The sequence below is a fragment of the Salvelinus sp. IW2-2015 genome, unplaced genomic scaffold (genome assembly GCF_002910315.2).
Source record: "Salvelinus sp. IW2-2015 unplaced genomic scaffold, ASM291031v2 Un_scaffold3722, whole genome shotgun sequence".
In the NCBI taxonomy this organism is placed as follows: domain Eukaryota; kingdom Metazoa; phylum Chordata; class Actinopteri; order Salmoniformes; family Salmonidae; genus Salvelinus; species Salvelinus sp. IW2-2015.
In genome coordinates, this window is record NW_019944999.1 from 16349 (window position 1) to 25190 (window position 8842).

The window sequence follows — 8842 nt, forward strand, 5'->3', positions numbered from 1 at the left end:
TATTACGAGATGTATTACTGTGTATGTTACACATCATTACCAGAGATGTATTACTGTGTATGTTACACATCATTACCGAGAATGTATTACTGTGTATGTACCAATCATTACCGAGATGTATTACTGTGTATGTTACACATCATTACCGAGATGTATTACTGTGTAGTTACACATCATTACCAGAGATGTATTACTGTGTATGTTACACATCATTACCAGAGATGTTTACTGTGTATGTTACACATCATTACCAGAGATGTATTACTGTGTATGTTACACATCATTACCAGAGATGTATTACTGTGTATGTTACACATCATTACCAGAGATGTATTACTGTGTATGTTACACATCATTACCAGAGATGTATTACTGTGTATGTTACACATCATTACCAGAGATGTATTACTGTGTATGTTACACATCATTACCAGAGATGTATTACTGTGTATGTTACACATCATTACCAGAGATGTATTACTGTGTATGTTACACATCATTACCAGAGATGTATTACTGTGTATGTTACACATCATTACCAGAGATGTATTACTGTGTATGTTACACATCATTACCAGAGATGTATTACTGTGTATGTTACACATCATTACCAGAGATGTATTACTGTGTATGTTACACATCATTACCAGAGAATGTATTACTGTGTATGTTACACATCATTACCAGAGATGTATTACTGTGTATGTTACACATCATTACCAGAGATGTTTACTGTGTATGTTACACATCATTACCAGAGATGTATTACTGTGTATGTTACACATCTTACAGAAATGTATTACTGTGTATGTTAAACATCATTACCAGAGATGTATTACTGTGTATGTTACACATCATTACCAGAGATGTATTACTGTGTATGTTACACATCATTACCAGAGATGTATTACTGTGTATGTTACACATCATTACCAGAGATGTATTACTGTGTATGTTACACATCATTACCAGAGATGTATTACTGTGTATGTACACATCATTACCAGAGATGTATTACTGTGTATGTTACACATCATTACCAGAGATGTATTACTGTGTATGTTACACATCATTACCAGAGATGTATTACTGTGTATGTTACGGTAATGATGTGTAACATACACAGTAATACATCTCTGGTAATGTAATGTCGTCTATCTAACCTGCTGGACCAGTACGTTGCCTCCGTTGAGGATGGAGATGCCCAGTTTGAGGGTGCAGGTCACCATGGGACCTAGTCGACCTGGGGGACAAAGAGGAGTAGACTAAGCACCCAAGTTGTTAGCACAGTGCTAACCACAGATAGATGGCTAGAACGAGACTTTGATTATGGTTTGCAAGATCATTCCACTGCATGTATATGGGTTCATGAGTTTGGATRACATATTATCTGGGGGTGAACATGCTGTGCAGTACACAAGGCTCTGAAGTTACACCTGTACTGTAGATAAAGAACATCCTCACCTTTACTGGCGCTGATCATCTGTAGCACCATCTCAGCAGCCCCGCGGGCGTGGAGCCTGGCCTGCTGGTACAGGATCTTCTGTTTCTCCATCTCCTTCTCCTGTGGGCCCAAAGGGGAATGGCAGATCACATAATGATTATACGCAATAAAAGTCAAACTCTCTACAGCAGTCAGCTGTAGTCGCTGTTCATTATAAACCGGTCGCWTAGTTCATTCGTCGATGTCTATAAWCCTGAGGGGTTAAAATACATAATCAAACATAATCTTAGAGAGACATTCACACATTTCACAGGAAAGTGACAACGTCAATGGTCTTACAGCTGCTGAATACAAAAGGACAAAGCTGATGTATAAAAGATACACTAGTGAAAAGTTGAATGGAACACGGCTGTCACAGTGACGATGACATTTCATCCATTGGCCGGTCTTTGTCAGCTGACACCGTAGACATGGGAAGTTATCAGTTGTAGCCAGTGCTGTTGATTAAAATCCTGTCTCATCTCGGTCTCATCATCCACAAGTCAGATATTCATCCAGGCTAAAGGCACAGACTGGGTTCAGACTGGATTCAGACTGTGTTCAGACAGATTTGATTAAAAAGTATCTAAGGCTTTAAGCCTGGGGGTTAGTGATACAAGGACAGACAGGTTGAAACCTCAAATGWCTTCTCTTTCCCCTCTTCCTCTTCTYCCTCCTCTTCATCCTCTGCACAACTCTGAGGAGATAGAGGAGGAACATGTTAGAGCTTGGACAACTGTGCATTAACTGATTATGAACACACTACTTCAGTCGGATTATGAAAGTATGTGTTTACWCAGGCAGYCCAGTTCTGATCTTTTGCCACTAATTGAACTTTTGACCAATCAGATCAGATCTTTTGCCMATAGTTGGGCAAWAGATCAGAACTGGGCTGCCTGTGTAAACGCAGCCAAAGTGTGCTCAAATTCTCAGTTSCGTACCTTTGCCATCATGTCTGCATACGCAATATATAACGGATCTTCTTCCAAGAAACTGGAGAGAATAACATATTATCCAATCATTATCATGACTTGTATCAGGTTTGTAAAGTAACACAAATAAGTTAAGATCACACAATTCTTATGTATTTAAGTAAGATTTGATAAAACACTTGTTCACTAGGTTGATTGATTAATTGATCGATTGAGTGATTGGTTGATTGACTCACTGTTAAAATAAAAGGTTAAAAAAAAATACATTGGTTGATTGCAGTGATGTAAAGTACTTAAGTAGTACTTAAAGTTTTTTAACTTAAGTAGTTTTTTTGGGGTATCTGTACTTTACTAATTATATTTGTAAACTTTTACTTCACTACATTCCTAAAGAAAATGATGTACTTTTTACTCCATACATTTTCCCTGACACCCAAAAGTACTTGCTTCATTTTGAATGATTACTGTAGCAGGACAGACAATTGTCCAATTTGCACACTTATCAAGAGAACATCCCTGCTCATCCCTACTGCCACTGATCTGGTGGACTCACTAAACACAAATGCTATGTTTGTAAATGATGTCTGAGTGTTGGAGTATGACCCTGGCTATCCATAAATAAAATAAAACAAGAAAATTCTGTAGGAATTTTAAATTATTTCAACTTTTACATTAAATTAGTATATTTAAACAACTACATTTACTTTTGATACTTAACTATATTTAAAACCAAATACTTTAAAACTTTTACTGTAGTAGTATTTTACTGGGTGAATGTCACTTTTACTTGAGTCATTTTCTATTTAGGTATCTTTACTTTTACACAAGTATTAGTATTGGATACATTTTCCACCACTGGTTGATTGGTCATTCTCTCCTACCTTCTCTCTGTGAGGGCGTTGTGGCTGAAGTGAAGGATAAGCTGATGAAGAGGGTCTGGCTGAATTTCAACCTCCTCTTCCTCCTCCTCCACAATCTTCATTGGGGTTTCTACACAGACAACCCGCAAGAGACAGGGGTTAGCTCTGTTCCTAACCTGGCCTTCCACTAGAGACTACACCCTGCTGGTTAAATACAGGGGTTAGCTTCTGTTCCTAACCTGGCCTTTCCACTAGAGACTACACCCTGCTGGTAAATACAGGGGTTAGCTCTTGTTCCTAACCTGGCCTTTCCACTAGAGACTACACCCTGCTGGTAAATACAGGGGTTAGCTCTGTTCCAACCTGGCCTTTCCACTAGAGACTACACCCTGCTGGGTAAATACAGGGTTTAGCTCTGTTCCTAACCTGGCCTTTCCACTAGAGACTACACCCTGCTGGGTAAAATACAGGGGTTAGCTCTGTTCCTAACCTGGCCTTTCCACTAGAGACTACACCCTGCTGGGTAAATACAGGGGTTAGCTCTGTTCCTAACCTGGCCTTTCCACTAGAGACTACACCCTGCTGGTAAATACAGGGGTTAGCTCTGTTCCTAACCTGGCCTTCCACTAGAGACTACACCCTGCTGGTTAAATACAGGGGTTAGCTCTGTTCCTAACCTGGCCTTTCCACTAGAGACTACACCTGCTGGGTAAATACAGGGGTTAGCTCTGTTCCTAACCTGGCCTTCCACTAGAGACTACACCCTGCTGGTAAATACAGGGGTTAGCTCTGTTCCTAACCTGGCCTTTCCACTAGAGACTACACCCTGCTGGTTAAATACAGGGGTTAGCTCTGTTCTAACCTGGCCTTTCCACTAGAGACTACACCCTGCTGGTTAAATACAGGGGTTAGCTCTGTTCCTAACCTGGCCTTTCCACAAGAGACTACACCCTGCTGGTTAAATACAGGGGTTAGCTCTGTTCCTAACCTGGCCTTTCCACTAGAGACTACACACCCTGCTGGTTAAATACAGGGTTAGCTCTGTTCCTAACCTGGCCTTTCCACTAGAGACTACACCCTGCTGGGTAAATACAGGGGTTAGCTTCTGTTCCTAACCTGGCCTTTCCACTAGAGACTACACCCTGCTGGGTAAATAACAGGGGTTAGCTCTGTTCCTAACCTGGCCTTTCCACTAGAGACTACACCCTGCTGGTTAAATACAGGGGTTAGCTCTGTTCTGAACCTGGCCTTTCCACTAGAGACTAACACCTCTGCTGGTTAAATACAGGGGTTAGCTCTGTTCCTAAACCTGGCCTTTCCACTAGAGACTACACCCTGCTGGTTAAATACAGGGGTTAGCTCTGTTCCTAACCTGGCCTTTCCACTAGAGACTACACCCTGCTGGTTAAATACAGGGGTTAGCTCTGTTCCTAACCTGGCCTTTCCACTAGAGACTACACCCTGCTGGGTAAATACAGGGGTTAGCTCTGTTCCTAACCTGGCCTTTCCACTAGAGACTACACCTCTGCTGGTTAAATACAGGGGTTAGCTCTGTTCCTAACTTGGCCTTTCCACTAGAGACTACACCCTGCTGGGTAAATACAGGGGTTAGCTCTGTTCCTAACCTGGCCTTTCCACTAGAGACTACACCCTGCTGGGTAAATACAGGGGTTAGCTCTGTTCCTAACCTGGCCTTTCCACTAGAGACTACACCCTGCTGGTTAAATACAGGGGTTAGCTCTGTTCCTAACCTGGCCTTTCCACTAGAGACTACACCTGCTGGTTAAATACAGGGGTTAGCTCTGTTCTAACCTGGCCTTTCCACTAGAGACTACACCCTGCTGGTTAAATACAGGGGTTAGCTCTGTTCCTAACCTGGCCTTTCCACTAGAGACTACACCCTGCTGGTTAAATACAGGGGTTAGCTCTGTTCCTAACTTGGCCTTTCCACTAGAGACTACACCCTGCTGGGTAAATACAGGGGTTAGCTCTGTTCCTAACCTGGCCTTTCCACTAGAGACTACACCCTGCTGGTAAATACAGGGGTTAGCTCTGTTCCTAACCTGGCCTTTCCACTAGAGACTACACCCTGCTGGTTAAAAACAGGGTTAGCTCTGTTCCTAACCTGGCCTTTCCACTAGAGACTACACCCTGCTGGTTAAATACAGGGTTAGCTCTGTTCCTAACCTGGCCTTTCCACTAGAGACTACACCCTGCTGGTAATACAGGGGTTAGCTCTGTTCCTAACCTGGCCTTTCCACTAGAGACTACACCCTGCTGGTAAACCATGTCATTTACTCACCACTCAACATTGATCACATTATTACATTAGTTATTCAGCATAGCTTCAAGCCATTACCTTTTTTGGACGACGTCCACGTTTCTGAACTCTGAGTCAGAGAGGTTGGCTAATGGGTTGGTTAACACTCCATGCATGATCATGCCCATTTAGTCACACTGTTTATGGAACAACCCATGTTTATGGAACAACCCATGCTTATGGAACAACCATGCTGGCATGCTCAGATGAGGGCTGCAGTGGTGGTAGTGACGCAGGATCAGGATTTTACTGATGATTGTATCCATGAGAAGGACAGGATAGGGACACTGTCAAATGAATGAACCAGACTATTGTTCAGTAGGGCACACCGTAGAAAAACTTTTGAAAACAAAACTCTGTTCTAAGTACGGGGAATTCCTCTCCTTTTCACTCAGTTTCAAAATGTTGTCTTCCTACTGAACAAGACCCACCATTGAAAAAGCAGTATCAGTATCTGTGTGTTAGAGATGTCAACGATGAGTATAATGTCAAAATATGTTTGTTACTCCACCAAATATGTACTTCAAGAAATGTCTAAATAAAACTGTACAAGCATCTAACATATGCCTATTTGGCAGCTGAAATGTATTGAGTTGGTGTAGACTTCCGACCGTACGGCAGTCATAAGTGATTTACATTGGAGGTGCGAACAGACATTTTTTTGGTTGCTTTTACATGTAGACCTTTTTTGGAAGCACATACCGGCCATAACGGGAGTAAATGAAGATAGTTACTCAGCGAAACTCATTTTTGGTGAGTAAACGACATTGACATTATAAAGCTTGCAGAGCTGTCTAATGGGAGTTGAGATTCCTGGGAGTTAAAGAGGAGACCCGTCATACATCTCCATCACACACGATACTGGGCCAGCAGACTACTATGGTCCAACAGATGCTGCACTACTAAATGCAGTGTGTGGACAATGATGATGATGATGATGATTGAATGACGTGGTGTTACATCGTGGCCTGCTCTTGTACATTCTTCCCCTTGTCATGTTTATGACATTATGCAGTACTGTATAAATGTGTTTATCTTCCTTACAGCTAGCTTACAACTATATACTTACAAGTGAGATCAATGAATTTTCGATACTTGTCACAATACTGTATGAATCCAGACTGAGATGTGCGCGAGCATGCTAGCCGAACTTCACGTGATCACTTCAACATCAATCACTACAGACTTACAGTTACAGCAGAGACTGTACAACATCTAGTTGGTGGGGTCGACGTCAGACATCAAACACTTAACACCTAACGAGGGCTTTAGCGGCCCCTCTTACCACAGTAGTAGTAGTAGTAGTGGTGAGATAGCCAATGCCGTAGCCTGTTTTTCTAGCCACGTGCTTTGCTGCGGAGACAGAGCCATTGCTGCCACTGAGTCTCCTGAGGTTGAGCCTGTCATGTCTGTCAAGGCTCTGCCGGTAGCGAGCCACAAAGCTAGAGAGAGCGCGGGGGCCTCGGGAACCTCTGGGGGCCCAAGGCGAGGTCCCCAGACCCAGGCGGACCGGGAAGCGATCCCGATCCCGAAGTTTGGCGGCGGGCATCGTGCTCAATAGGCAGTCGGCGGAGAGGGCTGGTAGGGGTGCGGTGCCAACACAGGGCACAGGGGGCAAGGCTGAGGCTAGGGCTGAGGTGGTGGCAGACACCACCGCAATATGCCCAGTACTTACTGCTAGGTCCTGCACTAGCCTCTCCTCAAAGGAGTACTCCTCTGTCTCTATCCATAGTCTCACATAGCCCAACACGAAGAGATTAATAGAACGATGCCTAGGGAAGGAGGGAGGAGAGGAGGAGAGGAGAGGGAGAAGGGGAGTGGAAGATGGGAGAATGAGATTAAGGTGTGTCCAAGTAGATTTTGGAAGAGGGAGGAGTAAGGAGGGAGAGATGTGAGGGTGTAACAGGAAGGAAGAGCATTCCAGGGTGGTGATTGGTCGATATGGGASCTGGCTCTTCTGACTGGTCATCCTTGATGGCTTAATTAGCATACAGAAACTGGCTGAGGATGTGGTTAAAATTATATCTAAAAACACTGAACACTGTATTCAAATATTTTTTTTACTTAATAAATGATACATAAAACWAAAAAAATACATTCATAATGTTACTCAAATAACATGAGACAAAACATTCCATGATTYTAAGACATAATGACAATGATGATCTTTATGTAAACAAGCMAAATGCTTCCTGGATTGCTCATTGATTGAACACTGATTGGTTGTTAGCTGAGGCTGACCAATCAGAATCAACAGTGCAGTAAACTGGAGGTAGGTTGTGGTAGGTGCAGTAGGTAGGTGGTGTTGACTGTTCGGTCAGCCCATAGTCTGGAGGATAAGATGGAGAGGGGAGAGATGAAGCATTCACCTAGCCTGGGTGCCAGTCTGTTTGGCATGACAATTCCACGAGGAGTTGGCAAGAGAACAGCAACAGACTGACACTCAGGCTAGCATTCAGCCTGGACGTCTCACATTACCGTTAGTACGGAGAACAGGTGGTCAAAATTTGATTCAGCGAACGCCTTTTCCAGCCAAACGTACCGATAGCCGTTCAGGAAGTAATTGTTAATTTTGTATCTGAGGAAAAAGGTGTTGTAGGTGGTGTGCAACAGAGAGAAATAACAGAGAGGAAGGACACGGTTAGGGAGGTGGAGAGGGAGATAGAGTGTGGATACACTAGTTACAGCATGYCACCATCTTCACCGAGAGATAACAGAGATACAGGACTGAAACGTCACGTTTGATTTGATGGAGACAATAGCACCATGTATGACGACTGAGGACTTTTTTTCTGGGGATAGTTGTTGTCACAGTTACAAAGTCTCAAACTCATATTCCCTTTTAAAGGTCTGTAAGACGTAAGGTCTGTAAGACAGTAATGTCTGTAAGACGTAATGTCTGTAAGACGTAATGTTGTAAGACGTAATGTCTGTAAGACGTAATGTCTGTAAGACGTAATGTCTGTAAGACGTAATGTCGTGGTAAGACGTAATGTCTGTAAGATGTAATGTTTTGCCTCTAGGTGGAGCAGCTCTGAGGATGAAGAAGTGTGTGTTCCAGAAGCTGCTGTCCAAACAGCGTAAACGCGCCGTTGTGGCCTGCTTCCGTATGGCTCCTCTCTACAACCTCCCCAGGTAAGACCGGCTTCTAGCACACGTACATACTACTCATGACAATTAGAGCTACACTGATGGAAAAACTGGAGGCCTAAATTGTCTCCTGTCAACTAAATGAGATACGTAAAGG

General features: G+C 43.1%; 1 protein-coding gene across 1 annotated transcript in view; it reads right to left on the reverse strand.

The window, feature by feature from the left end:
* LOC111954046 (ryanodine receptor 3-like) overlaps positions 1–8842 on the reverse strand; it is a gene marked incomplete at its 3' end in the record, with an annotated part of 36790 nt that overhangs the window by 6913 nt on the left and 21035 nt on the right. Inside the window, exons 16-22 of the mRNA XM_070441297.1 lie at positions 7837–7924; positions 6919–7367; positions 3297–3405; positions 2425–2476; positions 2121–2180; positions 1465–1564; positions 1164–1243 (exon numbers count right to left, since the gene is read on the reverse strand). Coding sequence (XP_070297398.1) covers positions 1164–1243; positions 1465–1564; positions 2121–2180; positions 2425–2476; positions 3297–3405; positions 6919–7367; positions 7837–7924 — 938 coding nt within the window. The remainder of the gene's footprint in view (positions 1–1163; positions 1244–1464; positions 1565–2120; positions 2181–2424; positions 2477–3296; positions 3406–6918; positions 7368–7836; positions 7925–8842) is intronic.